The following is a 26,042-nucleotide window of genomic DNA, read 5'->3' as shown; positions in this document are numbered from 1 at the left end:
GCTGTCAGCACAGAGCCCAACATGGGGCTCAAACTCACGCTATGAGATCATGACCCGAGCTGAAGTCAGACGTTTCACCGACTGAGCCACCCAGGCGCCCCAATAAATAATAATTTTTAACTAAAAATATTTAGATTTACTTAAATATACAACAGACATTATTTCAAAACAACTACAAGTTTTTCATTACCTGAATTTGGTCTCCTTGTACACACAATTAAATTTTATATAATCTCCACACTGGCAGTCCTCTGATTTCATAACACTATAGAATATTTATTACTGCTGTTGCTTCATTGACTATACTTAGGATTGCCAAATGATTTGGACACACAACCATTAAAAACAAATTGAATACTCAGTACAGAACATTCATTACCGATATTATCTGACTACCATGTACATATAAAAAAAAAAAATCAACCTGGGAAAATCCTACAATTCATTAAAAAAAAATTTTTTTTTAATGTTTATTTATTTTTGAGAGAGAGAGCGTGAACAGGGGAGGAGCAGAGAGATAGGGAGACACAGAATCTGAAACAGGCTCCAGGCTCCGAGCTGTCAGCACAGAGCCCGACGCGGGGCTCAAACCCATGGACCGCAAGATCGTGACCTGAGCCAAAGTTGGACGCTCAACCGCCTGAGCCACCCAGGCACCCCTACAATTCACTGAAAGGAAGAAAAGTAACTCGCCCCAAAAAGGCCAGTATTTATGAGCAGTCCAGAAATTATTTCAAAATATCCTTTTCTTTTTAAACATCTCAACTGAAACCTAAGGAAATAAATATTGACAACGTACTGCAAACTACTTATTAATTTAAAAAGTTACAAAGGGAGAAAAACATACTCTTCAAAAAATTAAGTCCCAATAAAGAATAGCTGAGCATATAATTATGGTAAGTTAGATGTAAATGAGAAAATAATTGCTAAAAATGATTTGGGGAACACATCTTATAAGGTACTCTAAAGTACAAGAAAATTAATTCTTTGTATGTTTTAAAGGAGCAGATCACATTCAGGTCCTTTATCTATTTTGAGTTAATTTTTGTGAATGGTGTAAGAAAGTGGTCTAGTTCCATCCTTCTGCATGTTGCTGTCCAGTTCTCCCGGCACCATTTGTTAAAGAGACTGTCTTTTTTCCATTGGATATTCTTTCCTGCTTTGTCAAAGATTAGTTGGCCATACTTTTGTGGGTGTAATTCTGGGGTTTCTGTTCTAGTCTATTGGTCTATGTGTCTGTTTTTGTGCCAATACCATACTGTCTTGATGATTACAGCTTTGTAGTAGAGGCTAAAGTCTGGGATTGTGATGCCTCCCGCTTTGGTTTTCTTCCTCAATATTACTTTGGCTATCCGGGGTCTTTTGTGGTTCCATACAAATTTTAGGATTGCTCGTTCTCATCAAAACCCTAGAGAAGAAAGCAGGAAAAAACCTCTGACCTCAGCTGCAGTAATTTCTTACTTGACACATCCCCGAAGGCAAGGGAATTAAAAGCAAAAATGAACTATTGGGACCTCATGAAGATAAAAAGCTTCTGCACTGCAAAGGAAACAATCAACAAAACTAAAAGGCAACCAACAGACTGGGGAAAGAGATCTGCAAATGACATATTGGACAAAGGGCTAGTATCCAAAATCTATAAAGAGCTCACCAAACTCCACACCCGAAAAACAAATAATCCAGGGAAGAAATGGGCAGAAAACATGAATAGACACTTCTCTAAAGAAGACATCCAGATGGCCAACAGGCACATGAAAAGATGCTCAACGCTGCTCCTCATCAGGGAAATACAAATCAAAACCACACTCAGATACCACCTCACACCAGTCACAGTGGCTAAAGTGAACAAATCAGGAGACTATAGATGCTGGCGAGGATGTGGAGAAACGGGAACCCTCTTGCACTGTTGGTGGGAATGCAAACTGGTGCAGCCGCTCCGGAAAAGTGTGGAGGTTCCTCAAAAAATTAAAACTAGATCTACCCTATGACCCAGCGATAGCACTGCTAGGAATTTACCCAAGGGATATAGGAGTGCTGATGCATAGGGGCATGTGTACCCCAATGTTTATAGCAGCACTTTCAACAATAGCCAAATTATGGAAAGAGCCTAAATGTCCATCAACTGATGAATGGATACAGAAGATGTGGTTTGTATACACAATGGAATACTACGTGGCAATGAGAAAGAATGAAATATGGCCTTTTGTAGCAACATGGATGGAACTGGAGAGTGTGATGCTAAGTGAAATAAGTCAGGCAGAGAAAGACAGATACCATATGTTTTCACTCTTACGTGGATCCTGAGAAACTTAACAGAAGACCAGGGGGGAGGGGAAGGGAAAAAAAAAAAAAAAAAAGAGGTTAGAGAGGGAGGGAACCAAACCATAAGAGACTCTTAAAAACTGAGAACAAGCTGACGGTTGATGGAGGGTGGGAGGGAGGAGAAAGTGGGTGATGGGCATTGAGGAGGGCACCTGTTGGGATGAGCACTGGGTGTTGTATGGAAACCAATTTGACAATAAATTTCATATTTAAAAAAATAAATAAATAAAGGAGCATATCAAAAAATGAACATTCTCAGGGTAGAATAACGGCTAATATTCTGGATTTTCTAAAAAAAAAAAAAAATATATCATTCTTGGTTAATCATTAGAATAGACTTCATATTTGGCAATCCCGAGATTAAGTAACTTGAAAACTCTTCCACTGCAAACTCTTAAAAATGCTACATAAAATACAAAACAACCATCTTTCCAAACATATAAATGAGCTCTTAAAAAAAAAAAAAAAAAAAAGAAAGAAATTCTTAGGGGCCTATAATCAAGAAATGTTTGGGAACCAGGGTGATAATCATTAGAGCAAAGAGTGGGGCTGGCTGGGGAATGTTGGTTTTCATGTTCTAGGTCCTCAGGTTTTAACATATACAGGAGGACAAGAGGGCCCTCACCCTATACGAGGTTTGAAGCAAGAGGCAGCCCCATGTAATAGTCCTTACTCTAAAGCGGATATTGTATATAAATAAGTAAATACAATACTATGGATACTAAAAAGCACATAACTATACAATCATGGTCCACAGAAATGTTCTAACTGAAGTTGAAAAAGTATTTAGAACTGAAAAAGAGTCAGATGCTCTATTATATAGCAAACTGACAAAGGAAAAGAAAAGCACAAATAAACAACATTAGGGTGGAAAAAAACAAAAAAACCCTACACATGTAACAGATTTTAAAGCTAAGAAGAGTGCAATCTGAACGTTATACCAACAAAATAGAAAACTCAGAGAAAACAGACAATTTTCATAGGAAAAAAATAATAACTTACCAAAACTGACTCAGGAAGAAATAGAAAACCAAAGAGACCTATAACCATTAAAAAGTTTGAATCAATAGTATAAAATCTACCTGGAAAACAAAACAAAACAAAAAAAAAAAAAACAAAAAAAAAAGAAAAGGAAGAAGAAGAAGAAGAAGAAAACAAAACCTCACTAAGGCAAAGGTGATTTAAAAGTGAGTTCCACCATTCTACAAATTACATAACCCCTGTGTTACAGATTAACTGCTCTAAAGCCAAAATGGGTAAGGGGAGAGGATATGACTACTCCCCTGTCCATTTTATAAGGCTAAAATACACAACCACAGAAACCAGACAAGAATGATTTGAGAAAGAAAATCATACCACAACCTCAGATATGATCAATCTCAAGTATGAATCTCAGGTAACAATACAATATAAAATATTAGCAGAGTCAACCTAGCAATTTGTTCAGAAATATCAATACGCCTTCATCATAAAGTTATGTTTAGCCAGAGAATGGATGACTTAACATTAGACAATCTATGTCATCCATCAGATTAACAGATTAAAGGGAAAACATCCTAATATCATCATCTCGATGGATGCAGAAAAATCATTTAATTACGACAATAACAACAACATATTCTTAGTAATAAGAAACAGAAATTTCCTTAATCTTATGAAGAATATACACCAAAAGTTTACAGCAAACATCATGCTAAATTTGACCCTATAGGAGAAACACTGTTAATGTCAAGAAGAAGGCATAGAAACTCCCAATATTCCTATCTATGTAATACTAGACTGAAGATCACTGCATAAGGGTAAAAAATAGCATATGTAAGGAATGGAGAAGACAAAGCCCGAAGCTGATTATTACTTGTGGATCATATGACTGTCTATACAGAAAATCTAGAAGAATCTACAAATTATTTTGAATAAGAAATTTAGTGAGCTTGCTAGCTTCAAGATGAGTATACAAAACTCAACTTGGTCCTCAACAAAAGTAACAAGCTATTAAACTGGAAACTTTTTAAAGTTATCATTTATAATGCTCCACGCCCCCAAAAATCCACAGTATGCCTAGGACCAAGCTTAACAAATTAAGGTCATGGATTTACGGTGAACATAATGATAAAACTTCAAAAACAGACATAAAAGAGAACCTAAAACAAAGGGGAGAGACACCATACTTATGGAAGGCAAGATTCCATGTTATGGACATAAATTTCCCCCAAATCAACCTCTATATTCAATGCAGGTCTACAAGCTTGTTTGTGAAGGGGTATTTGTATGTGTGTACACGTATGTATATAAACCAAGAATATAATCCCAACGATCATACGGAAAAACAAATGGCCAAGGATGGCCGAGACAATTTGAGAAGAAAAGGAATTACAGCAGGACATCTCTCCCAGAAACTGACTTCTTATAAAGATATGTAGTGATTAAGATGGCAGAGTTTTAACTTGCAGGTGAGAGCCAAAAAGCAAGGTGACACTTGACTTGGAAAGTCATAAAATTTGGGAAAGGTTAAAATTGAGGCAGCTGCCCAGGTGATAAATGAATCCTATCCAAAGTCATATAATCATAACATTTCAGAACCCTGGGACAAACAAATTGTCCACAAGCTTCCAGATAAGGTGGGGGGTGGGGAGGGTTACAATAGAAGAATTGAGAACTAGAATGTCGCCAGATGTCTCCACACTAAATTAGAAGACAAGGCAATGCCTGCTAGATATAATTTCAAATCTATAATACTATGCCCAAATAAATTATCAATCAAGTATGAGGGTAGAAGTGACACCATTTTTAAGATGTGCAAGATGATAAAATATTTACTTCCCCAGAACCCTTCTCAGGCAGCTACTACCAGGGGGAAAGAAAGCCAGACACGGGACCCAGGAGACAGAGGAGGCACCACTACAGAGCCGTGCAGCTAATCCCATGATGAGGGGTGGGACAGTAGTGGCATGACTGTGCTACGACAGGCCAACAGAACAGTCCAGATTAGAAAGGGGGGTGGCAAGGCTCTAGGGTAGCCATCTCCAAAAGATAAAAGGGAACCGCTAAGTGACTTAATGTGTCTGAGAGAGAGAGGAATTACAGGGTGGAGAGTTTGGGGATAAACTGGCAAGGATTACACAGAAAACCAGGCAAAGTGGTCACTTACTCCAAGGACAACAAAAAGCTGTTCAAGAAAATAATTATAATTAAAATAAACCACATGGCAGCACTATGAACAATATTTTGTATAAAATCATAACTGAATAGGATTTGAGGAAAGACTGTGATACTTACACTAGGAAGACGAAAGCGTATGGGTTGGATGAGATGGTAGGAAATTTTCCACGGTAGGAAATTAACAGGTAAAATCTAAAACTAAATAATCAAAAGATAGTAGCAAAATATGGTAACCAGAAATACGTAAGTAAAAGAAACGACAGAAGAAAAGCCAGAAGTCTGTAAGTGTCTTCCTGTAGCAAAAGAGATCCAGAGTAGAAAGAACAGGACACAGGAATGCAGTTTTTACGATAACCCTTCTTAAAATACATATAGATCACTTCGAGGAAAAAGAAATTAAATGGAAAGAAAACTAGTACAAAGGCTTACTCGTTATAATTTTTAAAAAATTTTAAATGTTTATTTATTTTTGAGAGAGGGAGGGAGGGAGGGGCAGAATCCCAAGCAGGCTCTAAGCTGTCAGCGCAGAGCCCGACGCGGGGCTTGAACTCACCAACCTGAGATCATGACCTGAGTCAAAGTCGTAGCCCCTCATTATAATTTTTTACATGGAGCCCCTGGAGCCCCTCATTGTAATTTTTTAAATGGAGGATAAACCTGCTGTTATGTCCAGGAACTTTATTTTGAGGTCATCAATAAAGAATGAATGATTGGGAAGACGCACCACAATTTCAGGAATAAACTTGATGGGGGGGGGGTGACTCCTGCGGACAGAAATGGTACGCACTGCATTCTGGGATGCACAGGGATCTGGAAGGCTGCGAATCAGAGTCCCAGCTGTGAGTCTAAGGGGCGGATAACATGCGGAAGTGGGGAAACGCTAGCTCTTTCCAGGGAATTCTTCTTCCGTGTGACTCTCTCCTCTCTAGAATTCTGATCCACAACTTCCTGATGCCACAGCCTCCTGACTTTGATCTGCGGGTTCTCAACTCGGCAAGACCACCCTGCGATTTCTCCCTTCTCGTGTCATGCCTGGCACGATCTACTGCCCACTTCCTGTCTCACATACAGCAGGTATTCTCGAGCAGTGTGATTCCACAGACCATTTCACGTGGTTTGTGTTACTTCCATGTATATCATAACCCCACGTGACAGTGTTGTTATTTTTGCTTTTAACAGTCATTGGATGCCTTTTATGCACATTCTGAAGAAATACAGTCTTCTGTCTTTATCCTACCTATCTTATTGATCATATCTGATATTCTTTATCCCACCGATCTAAATATGCAAATGGTATCATTCATCTCCTTTGGATTAAAGGACACTGCTTAGCATCCAGGCCTGCTGGAGATTAATGTCTCATCTTTTATGTAACTGAAAATGTCTTTTATTCACCTTCATTTTTGAAGAATATCTCTGCTTGACATAGAACTCTTGGTTTACACATTTTTTTTTCCGTTCAGCATTGCAAAGACATCATTTCACTATTTCTGACAAGAGAGCTGTGGTTATTCTTACCACGTTCCCAAAGTATGAACATGTTTTCAATTCTGGCGGCTTTCAATTTTTTTTTCTTATGTTTCATTTTCAGGAGCTTAATTGTGTACAAGTGGGGTCCCTTTTATAAACTTGAGATACACTAAGATTCTTAGATTCATGTTTTAATCATATTTGGTAAAAATCACCAATCCTACAAAGTTTTCCTACTCCTGTTTCACTCTCTTCTTCTAGTATTCCAATCATATGGATCCCTGAGCCTCTATTTATTTTGCTTCAGTCTTTTTCTCTCTATTCTTCAGACTGGATCATCTCTTTTGACCTGTCTTCAAACTCACTGGCACTTTCTTCTCATATCTCTAACCTGAATTAACCTCCTCCTGTGAATTTTTTAAATTTCTATTACTATACTTTTCAAGTTCTAAAAGGTCTATTTGAGGGACACCTGGGTGGCTTAGCTGGGTGACCCGACCTCAGATCGAGTCATGATCTCATGGCTCGTGAATTCGAGCCCCGTGTCAGGCTCCGTGCGGACAGCTCAGAGCCTGGAGCCTGCTTCGGATTCTGTGTCTCCCTCTCTCTCTGCCCCTCCCCTGCTTGCGCTCTGTGTTTCTCAAAAACAAACATTAAATTTTTAAAAAAAATAAATAAAGGGTCTATTTGATTTCTTTCTCTGATGAGATTTCTTATCTGAACAATCTTCAAGGCTGTATTTTAATTGTTTAGGCACGACCTGAGCCAAAACCAAGAGTCAAACATTCAACCAACTGGGCCACCCAGGTGCCCCTGACTGCTTCTATTTTTTAACTCTGTATCGTAATCCCTATCGTGTCCCCATTTTTGTTTGGTTTGGTGATTTCTTTTTTTTTTTTTTTTTTAATTTTTTTTTTTCAACGTTTATTTATTTTTGGGACAGAGAGAGACAGAGCATGAACGGGGGAGGGTCAGAGAGAGAGAGGGAGACACAGAATCGGAAACAGGCTCCAGGCTCTGAGCCATCATGAGCCATCAGCCCAGAGCCTGACGCGGGGCTCGAACTCACGGACTGTGAGATCGTGACCTGGCTGAAGTTGGACGCTTAACCGACTGCGCCACCCAGGCGCCCCTGGTTTGGTGATTTCTGATTGAACGCTGGTCACTGTCAGTAAGCTGTTGGAGCACAGAGCACGGATCCTGTTATCTTTCTCTGAAGATACTAGTTCTTGTAGAAGAAGATAAAAAAAAAAAAATACTTCCTGATATCCTTGAACAAGGGTTAGCTTACAATTACACCCTCGGAGGGCAGATTTACAGGAAGTCTAAGATTCATCAACTCGGGGCTTGAACGCACGACCCTGAGATCAACACCTGAGCTGAGATCAAGAGATGGATGCTTTAACTGACTAAACCCCCTGGGTGCCTCTGTACCAGTTTCTTTAACCAACCATCAGAAGGACATCTGGTTTTCCAATTTGGGGCTATTACAAATAAAGCTTCTGTCACCATTCATAAATGTACAGTTTTTGTGGGAATGCAAATTTTTATTTTTCTGGAATAAACACCGGGTGTGCAATTCCTGGATCACATGGTAATTGCATGCTTATTTTTTTTAAGACACCACTAAGCTTTTTTATGGTCTGTACCGTTTCACATTGCCTCCAGTAATGTGTGAGTGACAGACTTCACATTCTTGTCAGCATTTGGTATTGTCACCAATTTTTCTTTTTTAATGTTTATTTACTTTTGAGAGAGAGACGGAGACAGAGTGCAAGCGGGAGAGGTGCAGAGAGAGAAGGAGACACAGAATCCGAGGCAGGCTCCAGGCTCTGAGCTGTCAGCACAGAGCATGACGTGGGGCTCGAACTCACAAACGGTGAGATCAGACCTGAGCCGAAGTTTTACGCTTAACTGACTGCACCACCCAGGCGCCCCACGTATGTTTTTATAGTTGTTTATAGTGAGAGGACAATTTGGTACCAATCACTCCTTTCATCATGACCAGAGGCAGAAGTCATATAATCTACTTTTTTCAACATATCTTCTTAGGATAAATTTTCAGAAGTCAAATTACTGATCCAGGATAATAGGACATTTTCATGGCCTTTGCTCTCAAAAACAGTGCCTGCCAATTGAAATTACTTATATTTGGACCTCTGCTATATAGCCAGGAAGTTGAAAAGCAAGCAAAATAAAACAAGACAAAACAGAGAATAAATTGGGGCATATAGACTTCTATGTAAGTGAAAGAAAACAGCTGAAAGATGTAGGGTTAGGACAACTAAACCAAATGGTCATGTAAAACTGAATCCACATAGAGCCTATCCTGATTAAAGCATTCATTTGTTGAACATTGTCCCTCAAAACAAAAACTAGACAACTAGGGAAGAAAGATGAAAAAAATAAAGGTGAGGAAGGAGCCACATTTTCTTCTTCCATCTGGGATCGACTTCATTCCCTTCTCTAAAACTGAAAATATCTCAAAGGCAATCAACAGTCCCTCTAAAGAAGACACAAAGTTCTCCCAAAAGACGCACTGTATCAATCTTACCATCACTAACATACACAGTGAAAATGGCAAAGGACTTTATAAACAAACCCTATTATGAGTCAGTATGCCTAAACGCTGTTGCAGGAAAAGGTGGCGCGGAGAAAGTCAAAAGGACGGATGGACGGACGGACAGGTGGATGGATAGATAACTACTATAATAAATACGTGGATTCTAAAGCAGATAAAGAGGACAAGTAGCAAGGGGGAGATCTATGGATAAAATGACTTTAGATTTATCTTTATTTACCGTTCCATCTTCCATCAGCTTCAGACAAGAACCAAAATCTGCTAACCGAATATGTCCATTCATGTCCATCAATATGTTGTCAGGTTTGATGTCCCTGAAAAGACAGATATGGTCAATTTTTAGTGGGGGGGGGGGAGGGGGGAACTGAACCATTTATTTGGTAAGACAAAATTTTATTTGAAAACTTCAACTTCTTTTAAAATCAATACTCTAAGAACACCTATTTGACTAAACTTTATGGGTTCAAATCCTGGCTCCGATTCATATGAAAACTTCCTTAAACACACGCACTTTCAGTGTTCTCCTGGAGATAAAAACTTTTTGCAGTTTTCATTCAGGTTGAATTAACCATATAAAGTGCACAGATTCCAGTATGACCATGTTAGGCCTACTTTCAATACACGGAGAAGGCCACGATGTCTTGACACACACAAAACAAACTATCCTCTAGGCTGTGAAATTGGAGAGGGAAAAATACACTTCCTCGACCTCATAATAAATAAATTTCTAATTATTTCAGTTCAAAGTAATTCCAAAGACATTGCTTCATAAAACTGATTTTGAAATTCATCTGACACACCGCTTGGTAGTAATTTACGTGATATGCTTGTAAGGTATCCAAATCTAATTAACAAATCACATCACACCAGTTTTTGTATCTGTTTCTACATTTGAATAAGGAAAAGTGTTGCAAACCTTGGCATAAATCATACGTAAAACGATTCCTGTAAAGAAGACCCAGCAACGCGTTTTCTAATCACAATCTAAAACTTGTGAAAAATTAAGAGATTAGACCCTCTCAATGTATTCTACCTGGTGAGGAAGAAAAAGAATCTTCCATGAACATCATATATGCAAAAAGAATTCCATTACCATGTGGTTACGGTCATTTTCTTTCCCATTTCTTTCCTTGACTTATTTATTTTATAACTGGAGGTTTGTACCTCTTAATACCATTTACCTATTTCACCTATCCCCCCACACACCTCACCTCTGACAACCATCAGTGCGTTCTCTGTATTTAAGAGTCTGTTTTTTTGTTTCTTTCTTTGTTCATTTGTTTTGTTTTTTAGATCTACACAGAAATGAAATTACAGGATGCTTGTCTTTCTCTGATCTCACTTAGCATAATACTCTTCAGGTATATCCATCTTGTCACAAATGGCTAAATCACATTCTGTTTATGGTTAAGTAACAACCCGCTCTATGTATGTACATCTTCTTCATCCAATCATCTATCAGTGGATACCTGGGCTTCTTCCATATCTTGGCTATTATAAATAATGTTGTAATAAACATAAGGGTGCACGTATCTTTTCAAATTAGTGTTTCCGTTTTCTTTGGCTAAATACCCAGGAATGTTATTACTGGATTATACGGTATCTCTGGTTTTAATTCTTTTAGGAACACCCCTTCCCCAATGTTTTCCACAGTGGCTGCACCAGTTTACAGGCTCACCAGTAGCGCACGAGCATTCCTTTTTCTCTACGCCCTCACCAACACCTGTTATTTCTTGTCTTTTTGGATTCCAGCCATCCCAGCAGGGATACCGTAACATCTTGTTGTGGTTTGGATTTGCATTTCCCTGGTGATGAGTGATGTTCGGTACCTCTTCATGTTCAGCATCTCTATATGACTCTCTTGAAAAATGTCCATTTAGTGCTTATGCCCATGTTTTAAGTAGATAGTTTGGTTTTCCGTTACTAAGCTGGAGGCGTTCTCTCTATATTTTGGAGATTTGCTCCTTATTGGACGTATCACTAACAAATATCTTCTCCCATTTAACAGGTTGCCTTTTTGTCTTGTTGATAGTTTCCTTTGCTGTGCAAAAGCTTTTTTTTTTTTTTTTTTTTTTAATGTTTATTTTTGAGAAAGAGAGAGAGAGAGCGTAAGCGGGGAAGGGGCAAAGAGAAAGGGAGACACAGAATCCGAAGCAAGCTCCGGGCTCCGAGCTGTCAGCACAGAGCTCAACACGGAGCTTGAACCCACAAACTGTGAGATCATGACCTGAGCCGAAGTAGGACGCTTAACCGACTGAGCCACCCAGGCACCCCAAAACCTTTTTATTTTGATGTAGCCCCTATAATTTATTCTTTTGTTTCCCTTTCTTGAGAAGACCTACTTAGAACAAAGCTGGAGGTATCATGATCCTAGATTTCAAGCTATACTACAAAGATGTAATAATCAAACGGTATGGTATGGACACAAAAGCAGACAGATGTACGGAACAGGATAGGGAGCAAATAAACCCAAGCTTATGTGGTCACTTAATCTACAACAAAGGAGGCAGGAATACACAATGGGGAAAAGACACTCTATACAACCAATGGTGTTGGGAAAACTGGACAGCACCATGCAAAAGAATGAAACTGGACACTTTCTCACACCATACACAAAAATAAACTCAAAATGGATTAAAGACCTAAATGTGAGACCTGAAACCGTAAAACTAGAAGAAAACATAGGCAGCAGTCTCTCTGGCATTGGCCTTAGCAACATTTTTGTAGATCTGTGTCCTCAACTAGGGTCATTTTAACTGGAATGATACCACTCAAGGTTTCTATGCCTCAATTTTCTCATCTACAATCGGGATAGTAGGACTGAAGACATTTCTGTGTGCAATACACCACAATATGGCAAATACTGACACACAGGCTAAGTCCAGCCCATTGCCTGTTGTTGAAAATAAAGTTTTGTTGTAAATAAAGTCGCTTCCGTTCACTTGTAAGTATTGTCTCTGTTGGCTTTCCCACTATGACAGCAGAAGCAAGTAGCACTGACTACAGTGTGGCTTTCAAAGCCTAAAATATTTCCTGTCTGACCCTTTACAGAAAAAGCTTGGTGACACCTGTTGTGGAGGACAGAGAAAGGATAGATGCACTGAAAAACAACAACAACTTTTTTTTTTTTTTCAACATTTATTTATTTTTGGGACAGAGAGAGACAGAGCATGAACGGGGGAGGGGCAGAGAGAGAGGGAGACACAGAATCGGAAACAGGCTCCAGGCTCTGAGCCATCAGCCCAGAGCCCTACGCGGGGCTCGAACTCACGGACCGCGAGATCGTGGCCTGGCTGAAGTCGGACGCTTAACCGACTGCGCCACCCAGGCGCCCCCAACAACAACTTTTATAGGAAATTGGCTTCATTATCCTCAATGTCTGAATTCACCCTGAACTGTCAGAGTGGCATATTAAAAAAATATTCTTCTGTTGCTTGGAAACATCAAAGAACTATACTTTAGTGCTAGAGGACCCTTAGAAATTACCTAAATCATTTTTAGATGACTATAAAAAATGTATTATATTTTTATTTTAAGAGATAGTGGGGCACCTGGGTGGCTCAGTTCAGCATCCGACTCTGGATTTCAGCTCAGGTCATGATCTCACAGTCTGTGGGTTCGAGCACCACATTGGGCTCCGTGCTGGCAATGTGGAGCCTGCTTGGGCTTCTCTCTCTCTCTCTCTCTCTCTCTCTCTCCCCCTCCCCTCCTCTCTGCCCCTCCCCAGCTCACACTCTCTAAGTAAACAAACTTTAGAAAAATATATATTAAGCTGAGGCACCTGGGGCTCAGATGGTTAAGTGTCCAACTCTTTATTTTCACTCTGGTCATGATCTCATGGTCGCTGAGATAAGAGACCAGTGTTAGGCTCCACGCTGAGCATGAAGCCTGCTTTAGATTCTCTCTCTCTCTCTCTCTCTCTCTCTCTCTCTCTGCCCCTCTCCCTTGTGCTCTCAAAAAAAAAAAAAAAAGCTGTATAATTACTACACATAACTGTTCCTGGTGTATTTCTCAGATTAACAAAATTTTTATGTTTATTTATTTTTGAGATCGATAGAGTGTGAGCACTGGAGGGGCAGAGACAGAGGGAGACACGGAATCGGAAGCAGGCTCCAGGCTCGGAGCTGTCAGCACAGAGCCTGATGTGGGGCCCGAACCCACAGGCCATGAGATCATGACCTGAGCCAAAGGTGGACACTTAGCCGACTGAGCCACCCAGGCAGCCCTAGTTCTCAGATTTTATTTATTTATTTATTTTTTTTTTTAATATGACAATTTGTATTTCAATATTTTCTGTGATTTCTTTTTTTTTCCAATATATGAAATTTATTGTCAAATTGTTTTCCATACAACACCCAGTGCTCATCTCAAAAGGTGCCCTCCTCAATACCCATCACCCACCCTCCCCACCCTCCCACCCTCCATCAACCCTCAGTTTGTTCTCAGTTTTTAAGAGTCTCTTATGCTTCCTAGTTCTCAGATTTTAAAGAAGACTAAAAGAATTACAGAAAAGGAAAATAGTGAAAGGATTCATAATCATCATTTTTAAAATATTTTTTATGTTTATTTTTATTTTTGAGAGAGAGAGACACACACACACGGAGCACAAGCGGGGGAGGGGCAGAGAGAGCGGGAGACACAGAAACCGAAGCAGACTCCAGGCTTCGAGCTGTCAGCACACAGCCCAACACAGGGCTTGAACCCACGAATACAAGATCATGACCTGAGCCAAAGTCGGACGCTCAACTGACTGAGCCACCCAGGCGCCGCCATAATCATTAATATTTTAAAGATAGGAAATACTAAAACCTAATTAGACAAATAAATTGTATTTATATTTATAACAAATAATAAACAGTGTAACGGAAAATATTTACCAGGACGGTACTGACTCTCCCTAAGTATCCCATTTCCCTCCCATATCATCTCCTTCCCCCCACTCCCGAGAGGTTAGCAACCACTACCCTGTTTACTGTATCCACATTTATTTTATGTTATTAGTACACATATATGCAACCATTAAGACTATGTATTTTTCTGAATGTCTTTAAACTTTGTAATTGATACCAAACTGTGTGTAGCCTGTGCAACTTGGTTTTATTCTAATACTGTTTCTGAAACGTGTTATCCACATTGATACACATTGTTCCAGTCTGTTAGTTTTAATTGACATATGGACTACTTTCATATACCAAACTTCTCAATTCTCCTGATTATAGAATTAGCTTGTTTCCAACAATTTCAGATTGTTGTAGGTTTCTATTTTGCTAGTTTACAAAATTCTGAAATGAATATTTTCATAAATGTCTCCTGGTGCTTACCTGTGAACGTATCTCCAGGCTGTGTAACCAGAAATGGAATCCTAGAATTCTACCGTGTGTGTCTTCAACTTCACAACTGCGATTACTATTAAGGTTAAGAATCTTTTTCATCTCACGTTCCTCTTCTGTAAAATGCCAGTTAATATCCTTAGCCATTTTTTTTTTTTTACACTGTGTGTGTGCGGTTTGCTTTGGGTTTTGGTTAATATTCAGGAATTGTTTACTCAAACTTAGGTTACACGTGTTACAAATCTCTCAGCATGTGGGCATGTTTTTCCTCATTGTTTATAACATCTAATTTGTAAAAAAAAAATTATTTAATGTCAATGTAGTCTAATTTGTAAACTGTGTTTTTGTCTTTTTCACCATTTTCAACTTTTGTGAGATATAATTGACAAATGAAACTGCCATATATTTAAAGTATACAACATGACAATGTGACTTACATATACATCTCGCTGAGTTAAGTAACACACCCATCACGTGTTTACTTTTGTTTTGGGTGGGTTTTTTTGGTAAACACTTAAGTTTGACTCTGTTAGAAAAGCTGGGTTATATAATACAGTATCATCAACTAGTCGCCATGTTATACATCAGCTTCTCGGACCTCATTCATCTTCTAACTGAAAGTTTGTGCTTTTACCGCCCTCTCCCTTATTTCTCCAGCCCCTGGCAACCACAATTCTATTCTCGCGATTTGTGGGTTTTGTCCTGGGAAATCTCCCTTACCTTCTCCCCGAGGTCCTAAGGGTAGCGTCCCATATTTCCTTCTGTAAGTTTTAAGGTTTTACTTTTCACTTCAAGTCTTTAGTCTCCCTGGAGTAAGTGTTCGCGTGTAGTGTGAGATGAGGGCCCTGACCATCTCCTTCTGTCCCAATACCACTGACTTCTAATACCACGCAGGCTGCAGATCAAGTGGATTTCTTTCAGCACTTCCTAAAGCTACTTCCCTGAACAGTCGTTGGAGTCAAAGGAAACCTACAAACAACTGCCAGAACAATCAACATAATCTGGAACTGATCCAGGCAACATTAGATACGTGATGACCCTGTGTCTATGTCTACACCTGGACCAACACCACACTTAATCACGGAAGTTCTATAAGGACCCCTCCACACCAGCACACCAAGTTTTTAAATTCTCATGGCTCTTCCAGATGAATGCTAGGATTAGCTTAACAGGGTCCATAAAACACACTGAGATTTTGTCAGGGATCACAATGATTTTCATATATTAATCTAAAGAGAACTGATGTCTTTATAATCAGACTCTTCCCATCTAAGTATAAATTATATCTTACTGATGAGGATTCTTTTAGGTCTTTCAATAATACTGAATTTTTTTTCTGCAGAGAGCTTTTATTACCTATATAGCTATATAGCTATCTTTTAGCAACTATACATCTATGTATTTATTTTATATCCGTAATTTTTATTATCTATGGTTTTAGGTGCCTTACAGTTTTGGTGCTACTGTGAATGGGATTTTCTTCATAGAATCATTCTTCCTTCGCTTCCAATTTTTAAAAAGTTTTTTGTTTTAATTTTTTTAGAGAAAGCATGCGTGCAAGTGGGGGAGAGGAGCATGGGGGGGCAGGGGAAGGGGAGGGAGGAGAGGGAGACAGACACACACACACACACACACACACACACACACACACACACACACACAAGCAGGCTCTGAGCTCAGCAAGGAGCCTGACGTGGGGCTGAGTCTCACGACCCTGGGATCATGACCTGAGCTGAATCAGACGCTCAAGCGACTGAGCCACCCAGGGGCCCTATTTTGCTTCCAATTTTAATGGGAATGTTCCTAATGTTTCGCCATTAAGTACAGTCCTTGGCTTAGATTTTCAATAGAAATTCAATATTAGGGGGAAAAAATTCAGTATTAGGTTATGAGAATTATCTTCTACACCCAAATTGCTAAAAGTATCAGGAATGGATATTCAGTGTTGTTGTCATTTTCGGTATTGAGCTTATTTTATGGTTTTCCTCCTTCAATGTATTAATATAGTATATCACACTAATAGATGTTGTAATGCTGAAACTCCCTTGTAGCCTGGGATGAAACCCACGTGGTCATACTTGTTTGTTGTACCACATATCACGGAGTCTAAAATTCCACCAATTGTAAAAAGGCATCACTACGTCCAGTGCAGCTACAAGAGAGAATACACTGGCAACTATAATTTTAGAAGCCATTTCTTTTAAAAAAAGCACTCCAATTTCAGAGACATTAAATCGAAAAATAAGTCTGTCTTATTAGTATTGAAAAACACATACACGCTAAATCTGATTCCATTTTTTCTTGATGATTCCTGGTCTTCTATTCATAAGGGACACTGCACCACACTAACGTTCGCCCCTTGTACCGTCCTCCTTTTCAAGCTTTGTGATCAAGATTTCACTACCATCATAAAGTGAGGGAAACAGATTTTTAAAAATTCTCAAACTTTCTGAAACAATTTATATAGGATTCAACGATCACTTTCTTAAAAGTAAAAGAGAACTCATCCATGAAACCACGTGGAGTAAAAGAAGGTTCATAGCAGCTCTACTGTAAAGGCTCAAAAGTGGGAAAAATGCAAATGACATCAACAGCAGATAAACCATCATACGTTTATACAATGGAAGACCACTCACCAATGAAGAAAAATCTATTGACACATACACCGAACTGAATGAATCTCAAAAACTTTATGTGGATAAAAAGACATCAGACAGAAAAGAATACATGACGTATAATCCTATTTGTAAGAAGTTCCAGAACAGGTAACCCTAAGTTCTGGTGACAGAAACCAGAACTAGTGACTGGAGAAACAGAAAGAAGATGTTCACGGAAAAGAGCACTAGGACATTTGCAGGGTGATAAAAAAACATTCTATATCTTGACTGCAAAGGCGGTTACCCAGATGTATCCATTGTCAAAACTCTTCACTGCACACTTAACTCCTGTGTTAACTTGACGCGTATTTCAATTTTAAAAATCAAGGAGACAAGGCACCAAATGCCTAAAAATAGATGAGAGTGAAGTTTTGTGGAAGGGGAACTTTCCATTACAGACTCAGTTTCCTTAAATGTTCTTAGGGTATTCAGATAATCTCTATTTCTTCCCAAGTACATTGCAGTAGCTTATATTTTTCTAACGCACATTTCATCCACATTTTCAAATTTACTGGAGTACAGTTGCTCACGATACTCTTACTATTTTTTAAGCCTACAACATACTTGCTTACAGTTCTATTCCCACTCTCATTTCTTTGTATCTCTTCTGTCTTGATAAAAATAACACCTAGTGCTTATTTAGTACTTTCTATTTTCCATGCAGTGTTTGAAGTGACAGTCACAGCTTTTTTTTTTTTAGGTCAGCAAGTAAAAACAACTAATTGCTGCATACCCAAGAAATGCTCAAAATGAAAAGAATAAAAATAAGGTGAAAGAAAGTTAGAGGATATGAATACCATTACTGAAAGACTGGTGTATTTATATTTTACCAAGCAAAGTAAATTTCAAGGCAAAACAAACCAAAATGCCCTAATAGTGATTAAAAAAAAAAAAAAAAAAGATCCTAGGATCCTTGAATCAGACTTGCTTGACATAGAACAAGTACACATTTGCATATTCCGCTCTCCCCGGGGAATGAGGAAGTGAGGGAGGAAGCTGAGACGGTGACAGAATTCTTCCCTCCTCGCCTCACCCGCTCCATCTGAAGCAGGGTCCCAGGACCAGGGCTGCACCAGTAGGCGCCAAAACCGACGATGGTTCCTAAGTGAGGAACTCTACCTATGCCTTTAAACCTTAATGTCAGAATTCTTACGGTCCTGGTGGGGTGGGTTACACCTTACCCCACCTGGCAAAACCAAGCTAGGCAGGGAATACTGCTGGACTGCCAGGTGGTTGAGCTAGCCCACAATTTCTGCATCTACTCTGCACTGAAAGAATGCACTGAGAGGGAGGCATTTGCGAGACAAACATTGCTGCTGGCATTTGGGCCAGCACAGCGGTCAAGCTGAACATCCCTTCCAGAGGTGGAAAAGTTTGGGCAAAACGAAATGATAAATGGAGAGGAGGAGGAATAACTAGGGCTAAAGGCATCAATAAATGGGTTATGCAATGAGGGAAACCCAACATTACACTGATGCTTTCTTTGTGAGAGGCTCAGAGCAGAAGATGTTATTGACCCTTAGCTCAATGACACCAGACGCTTAAAGTGGTGAAGGCATGTGTTGCCAAGATGCTTCTGCTTTGGGGACGGGACACAGTCAAAGGGGAATGCGCAAACCTGGGTGGCATCATTCTGGGAGACGTTTAATCACGTGATATGATGATGGTCTAGAGGGTTAATGCCTCACGGGGACACCAGGAATGTGCTAGTGCCTTGGCTCTTATTGTCAAGTCACGTCTACTGCCATATGGTGTAACCCCGGCCTGGGTGGTTGAGATTCAGCCCTGCTGTGTAAACAGGTCTTAGGATAATACTGATACCGATAACTAAACGTATTAGGAGATTTGGTTAAAGCCTCCACAGGATCTGATAAAATGACCAGCCTGAAGAAGTAGATTCAGCTAACCATCAGCTGGTCTCTACATGGAAGAGTTCCGCACAAGTTTATCATACAGCAAAAACAGTAGTAAAGGGAGAAACAAATAATTAAATTAGTACAAAAATATGAAAGTGTATGTGATGACCGTATAGAATGGGTTCGTGGTTAAATGACAAACATATTCACACTACTGCTGATATAAACGCTATACTAAATGTAAATGCCCAAATACGATCACTTTGCTCTCAGAGAGCCTTGCGTTAAGGCCACGGGGTGGCCTGTGTCACGAAGAACAAACCCAATGAAAGGTCTGGCCTTTGCTTCGGCCGCTGGGAAATGATCTCTAGGCCACTGGAATATCATGCCTGATCGGCGTGTCTTTGCCTGGAGGCTCTGGCCACCAGACAATCTAACAACGTAATTTGTGATGTAATTTACCTGGGCCACACAGTATCAGTTTTACCTCTGGAAGGGACCGGAAACTAATGGTATCATCCCAACTTCAGGGAAAGGTCAATCATGCAGACCGTACGCTGAGCCCCTAAAACTCTGGAAACCCAATGCTCAGGTGCACTTGCTTGGTTAACAGTCCTGGTGCCTACCGTCACCCACGAATGGCAGGTAAGTAGAGCTGTTCCCAGCTCCACGGGGAGAGGACGACAGATGCTCCCCTGGACTCTGCCCTACACACTTCTTCCCTCGGCTGGTTTCCATCTGTACCTTTTCTATGCAATAAAATGTAAGCAGGGAAGTGTTCAGTAATTCTGTGAGTCCTTCTTGCAAATTATGGAAACCTCAGAAGTTCATTCTGATCCTTCCAATTCAAATTCAGAAGTACAGAGTTCATACTTGTCCTCTTCTGTTTTCTCGGTATCTCCTTTTTTTCTATACCAAGAGGCCGGATTCTCAAGGACACAGGGGACAACAGAATTAGAGTACTCCATAATCACTCATTTGTTTTCACATTTACACTCAACAATCTCAAAAATAACATGACAAATACTACCCCAAAATTTTCCTGAAGACAATTTGAAAAAAAATCTGCATAAATTCTCCCAGTTATCACCACTGACCTTTATAAGTTCTATTAAATGTCCATTATTAGAGTATGCAGCCATCAATACTGTTCGGCCTCCCTCTTTTTTCCTGTTTTAATCCATAACTGACTATTTAACGAGCAACGCCAGTCCTTAAGCTAAGGTCTCTCTGGTCATTTTGGTTGTCTGTAGCTCATTCTCTCATGGAATATTCCAGATTCTTCAGGAAGAATTCATGGGAACAACGTTCCCCAGGCTCCTGCAAGTTGACAACACTGCTGTGTGTGCTTTTTATACCTGAAAGTTGATTATGTTCGTGTTCTCTTTTCTGGGGTATCATAAATATTGAACACACTTTTTTCCTGTCATGAAGTTTTGTTGTTGAAAAGTCTGATGATAAACTAGTTTTCCTTTCCCTGTCACTTACTTGTTTTGTCACCACAGGACTTTTTCCTTTAAAAAAAACAAAAACAAAAAACCTCCAAAGTTCTATAATTATACTAGCATTTGTTTATGCCCTATCTATCCATTATGTTATAGTTGTCACACATATTACATATGCATTCATCGAGTATCTACCAAAACAAATTTCTTTAAACAGTCACATATTTTAGGGAGCCTGGGTGGCTCTGTCAGTTAAGCATCTGACTCTTGATTTCGGCTCAGATCATGATCCCAGGGTTGTGGGATCGAGTCCCACCATCAGGCTCTCCACTGAGTGTGAAGCCTGCTTAAGACTCTCTCTCTCCCCCTCTGGCCTTCTCCCCAGCTTATGCGCTCTCTCTCTCTCAAAAAAAAAAAAAATAATAATAATAATAATATAAATACATAAACAGCCATGTGTTTTAAAGAATTTTGGAGAGGGGTGCCTGGCTGGATCAGTTGGTTTAGTGTGTGGGTCTTGATCTCGGGGTTGTGAGTTCAAGGCCCACGTTAGGTGTAGAGACTACTTAAAATAAAGATTAAAGTTTAATCTTAAAAAAAAAAATAAAGAATTTAAGAGAAAAAAAGGTGTTTTATGTATGCTGAGATTTTTTTTTTTTTTTTTTTTTTACCATTTATTATGCTCTTTCTTCTTTCTTAAAGATCTGCATTTCCTCTGCTGACTCTTCATTCTGAAATATGTCATCAGTGTTTCTTGTAAGGAAGGTCTTAAGCAATAAATGCTCTTGGGTTGCATCTATCTGAAAATATCCTCTTTTTAACTTCATTCCTAAGGGAAGTAGGTTGATAGTTTTCTTCTTTCCAGTGTTGTCAAAATTTTGTTTATCTTTTAGTACCCGTGGTTGTGATGAGAAATCTGAGATCTTTCAACTTGTTTTTCCCATGTAAAATGCTATTTTCCTCTAGATGCTATCAAGACTTTTCATAGCCTTTAATTCCATATTTTGATTTGGAGGTGCTAGGAGTGATTTTCTTCGAATTTCTATTGCTTTGGCTTGACACAATTGTTGATTCTATAAACTCATATATTTCTCCAAACTTGGGAAGTTTTAAGCCATTATTTTTTTCTGCCTTATTCTCTTTTTCTGGGGCACCAATTACATATGTTGGATCTTTTCATCTCTAATCTGTTCATTCTTCCAATCTTTTCACACCTGCTTTGCATAAGAGAATTTCTACTGATCTATATTCAATTTCATAGACTTTTTCCTTTGAGTCTCCTTTCTGATACAGAAACCACTCAGTGAATTTTTACCCGAGATACTGTATTTTTCTTTTCTGAAGTTTTCATTTGGTTCTTTTTTTTTTTTTTTCCTATTACTGAGATTTTCTATTATCTCATTCATTTCCAATGTGTTTTCTATTACTTCATTAAGTTTATTTAAAATAAGTACTAATCTAAGTATTTAAGTGATATCTTTCACTATACCAAGAGGCCAGATTCTCAAGGACACAGGGGATAAGAGAATTAGATCAGGTTTTACCTGATAATTCTTATAATTCAAACCTGGGTGACCTGGGTCATCTTGAGCTAGGAGTCCACTTTTTCCTCTTGAGACTGAATCATAATTTCCTGATACACTGAGTAATTCTGGATTGTTCTGTGCACGTTGTGATCCCGTGCACACTGTGGATTCTGTCAAAAATCTCCAGAGAACGTTGGTATTTTAGTTTTACCAGTCAACCTAGTTAATCTGAGATGTATCTAACATCCTCTACAACATGCCTGAGGCTTGAAAACAGTATGCTGAGGGGCGCCTGGGTGGCTCAGTCGGTTAAGAGTCTGACTCCGGCTCAGGTCATGATCTCGTGGTTCGGGAGTTCGAGCCCCGTGTCAGGCTCTGTGCTGACAGCTCGGAGCCTGGAGCCTGCTTCAGATTCCGTATCTCCCTCTCTCTCTGCCCCTCCCCTACTCATGTTCTGTCTCTCTCTCTCTCTCTCTCAAAAATAAATAAACTTAAAAGAAAGAAAGAAAGAAAGAAAACAGTATGCCAAGTGAAAGAAGCCAGTCAAAAGAGACCCATTACATGATTTCATTCAGTGTCCAGACTAATCTATAGATACAAATTAATGGCTGCTGAGGGCGGGGGAAACAAGGGAACAGGGTTTCTTTTTGAAATGATGACAATGGTTTAAAATGGACTGAAGTAATGGTTGAATGTATCTGTGAAAATACTAAAAACCACTGTATGCTTTAACTGACTGAATTGTATGGTATGTGAATTACAGCTCAATAAAACTGTTAAAAAGAACTATTTATAATTAGATCTTAACAGCAATTTTTAATGAAGATCCCCTGAATATCACTGGCAAGTAATACAGAAAGGTAGAGATCACTGTTTCCTCCTACCAGCGGAAAAAAGTTTGGGAAAACGTCAGGAGCCATTTACATACCAATGACAACTATTAATGTTAATTATCAAGAATAAGATCTAATGCTTTTATGAATAGAGCCAATTAAGACAAGTTTGTGATTTTTAGATCGTTTTTTAAAACTGCTTCTGAGGGGCGCCTGGGTGGCGCAGTCGGTTAAGCGTCTGACTTCAGCCAGGTCACGATCTCGCGGTCCGTGAGTTCGAGCCCCGCCTCAGGCTCTGGGCTGATGGCTCAGAGCCTGGAGCCTGCTTCCGATTCTGTGTCTCCCTCTCTCTCTGCCCCTCCCCCATTCATGCTCTGTCTCTCTCTGTCCCAAAAATAAATAAATATTAAAAAAAAATTTTTTTTTAAACTGCTTCTGAAAGGTTTAGAATAGAGAATTCTCCATTTAAAAAAACCGGTTTCACAGTCTACCATTACCTGTCGCCCTCAGTGACCTTCCCTTCTCTATCAAAGTAGTTTCTAGTAGGGTCCTTCTGGTTTGTAGACAACAGGTGCACCGCTCTTAAAATGGTCATATCACAGATAAGACTCCACTAGAAACAGAAATCAAGGTAAGACACAATATTGACTGCTAACGTTTTGGTACCAGAATCAACATTCTGATTATCTCTGTATTATTTAAAAACATCATAAACATCCTCATCTTTCCATTTTTGTCATTTCAAACTATGCCACGGGATCATCAAACATAACATTCTGATCAGATGAAGCTTATTCTTTTGGTTGTTCTAGCAGGATTTTATGTCTTTCATCATTAGCATGCTTAAAGTTGTAGCTGACAATCTGAACACCAAGCCTGCTGCTGAGTTTAATTAACATATTTAGAAAGAAGTTGGGGTTTTTTCCCCAACCTATAATTAGGGCTTGCTTTATTCTAACCCAACATTTGACGTGTACTTTCATCAACCGGAGTCCGACATATGCCACATGATACTGTTTACTTGTTAGAAATAATCTCTCTCACAAATTTTACATTCAAGCAAATAAATGATTGAAAAGAAAAGACACACTCTTAAAATGCAAACTGCTTATTCAGCAAATCAAAAATGGAAATGGTGGCATTCAGACTTCAAGTTGGAAACTGGAGTGCCTCTGTGGCAAAGGCGAAAATCTGAGTTGACAGACTGAAAATAAGGTATTTTGGGACAGCTGAAATAGTGTTTCAATAAACACAGGGAAAAAACCAGCTATTTTGCTAAAAGCATATAAAAAATGTGGACATGCTTTCATAACAGTATTTTTATACTGTATTTTCCTAAGTATTTAAGTGATATCTTTCACATTAAAATAACGACAAAATTTTATTTCTAAACGTTAACAGTCAATCGTCGTATATCTTGCTTATTTTGGTCTTCCTTCCTCAGGGAAGCTGTTTCAATGTCTTTTTTTTTTTAATAAATTTTTAACATTTATTCATTTTTGAGAGACAGAGCACGAGTTGGGGAGGGGTAGAGAGAGAGAGGGAGACACGGAATCCGAAGCAGGCTCCAGGCTCCGAGCTGTCAGCACAGAGCCCGACGTGGGGCTCAAACTCACAAACCACGAGATCATGACCTGAGCCAGAGTCGGACGCTCAACCGACTGAGCCACCCAGGCGCCCTTATTTCAATGTCTTAAACCATCTACTTCCTATCACAGGCAGGTTTCCTCCAAGAGGTCCTCCTGATTCACTTGTTCACACTCTCCATCTCCACAATGTTTAGGTATGTAATTCCTACTGCTTTTTTAAACCTGGTTTTGTTGTCATTCAACTGCTCTCTATCATTAGAGTTAAGCTTATCTCAAAGTAATTTTTCAAAATAAAGGCATTATTTCCTCCACTCCTATTGAGATACTCAATAGGAGTACCTCACCTAAGAAAATAGGTAGAATATTGGGCAAACAGTGCTGGCTGAACAATACTTTCACCATGAATGAATTTATAAAAATAAAATCTGTCCTACTCGGGCAAAACTGTGAAGCAAAAGTATTTCCTTAAACTTAGTCTTTTTTCAAAAGGCAATAAACTGAATGTAAAGAGCATATGACTTCCATAAGGCAGCCCCCACTCCCATTCCAACACCCAGGACACAAAAAATGATATTAAATGTTGGTTTGGAATGCATCAGCTAAGGGGCACCTGGGTGGCTCAGTCGGTTAGGCTTCTGGCTTTGGCTCAGGTCATGAGCTCGCGGATCGTGGGTTTGAGTCCTGCATTGGGCTCTGTGCTGATGGCTCAGAGTCTGGAGCTGCTTTGGATTCTGTGTCTCCCTCTCTCTGCCCCCCTCCTGCTCGTGCTTTCTCTCAAAAATAAACAAACAAACATTAAAAAAATTAAAAAAAAAAAAAGAAATGCATCAGTTAAGACATTAATGTTATTAAACATAAAGGGAAAGATGATTTACTTTATTCCGCATATTCTCATTATCTTCCTCCAATTGTTTCTTCTTAGTTTGCTTCGTTGGCCACTGCTACTCTACCCCATCTCGAAATACTGAAACTCCTCAGGGTTCAGTCCAGGGTCCTTTTCAATGCTGACTTTCACTAAGTGGACTCCGCGTACCTCCTGAATTGCACATCATCTAAGTTCTGAGTTACAGAAAGAAAAATCACTTCCTGGAAGGCCAGAAGCCTAAGCAACTGAGGAATTCACCAAGATAGAGAGTTTCCTGGGCCTGGTTTCCAGACTTGTGAAAAGAAAGTAATAGAGGTAATTTTTTTTCCCTTAAAATCTTTCCCTTTTTTTTTTTTTAAAGTTTATTTATTTATTTTTGAGAGAGAGAAGGAAAGCAAGCAGGGGAGAG

General features: G+C 39.3%; 1 protein-coding gene across 15 annotated transcripts in view; it reads right to left on the bottom strand.

The window, feature by feature from the left end:
* CDC42BPA (CDC42 binding protein kinase alpha) overlaps window positions 1-26,042 on the bottom strand; it is a 320,829-nt gene that overhangs the window by 165,523 nt on the left and 129,264 nt on the right. For all 15 annotated transcript variants that reach the window (XM_045453221.1, XM_045453229.1, XM_045453222.1 and 12 more), the window contains one exon: window positions 9,753-9,846. In XM_045453221.1, the coding sequence (XP_045309177.1) occupies window positions 9,753-9,846 (94 nt within the window). The remainder of the gene's footprint in view (window positions 1-9,752; window positions 9,847-26,042) is intronic.

Source organism: Leopardus geoffroyi, chromosome C3, assembly GCF_018350155.1.
Source record: "Leopardus geoffroyi isolate Oge1 chromosome C3, O.geoffroyi_Oge1_pat1.0, whole genome shotgun sequence".
Lineage (NCBI taxonomy): Eukaryota > Metazoa > Chordata > Mammalia > Carnivora > Felidae > Leopardus > Leopardus geoffroyi.
The sequence above is the reverse complement of the archived record's forward strand: the minus strand, read 5'-3'. Positions and strand labels throughout refer to the sequence as shown.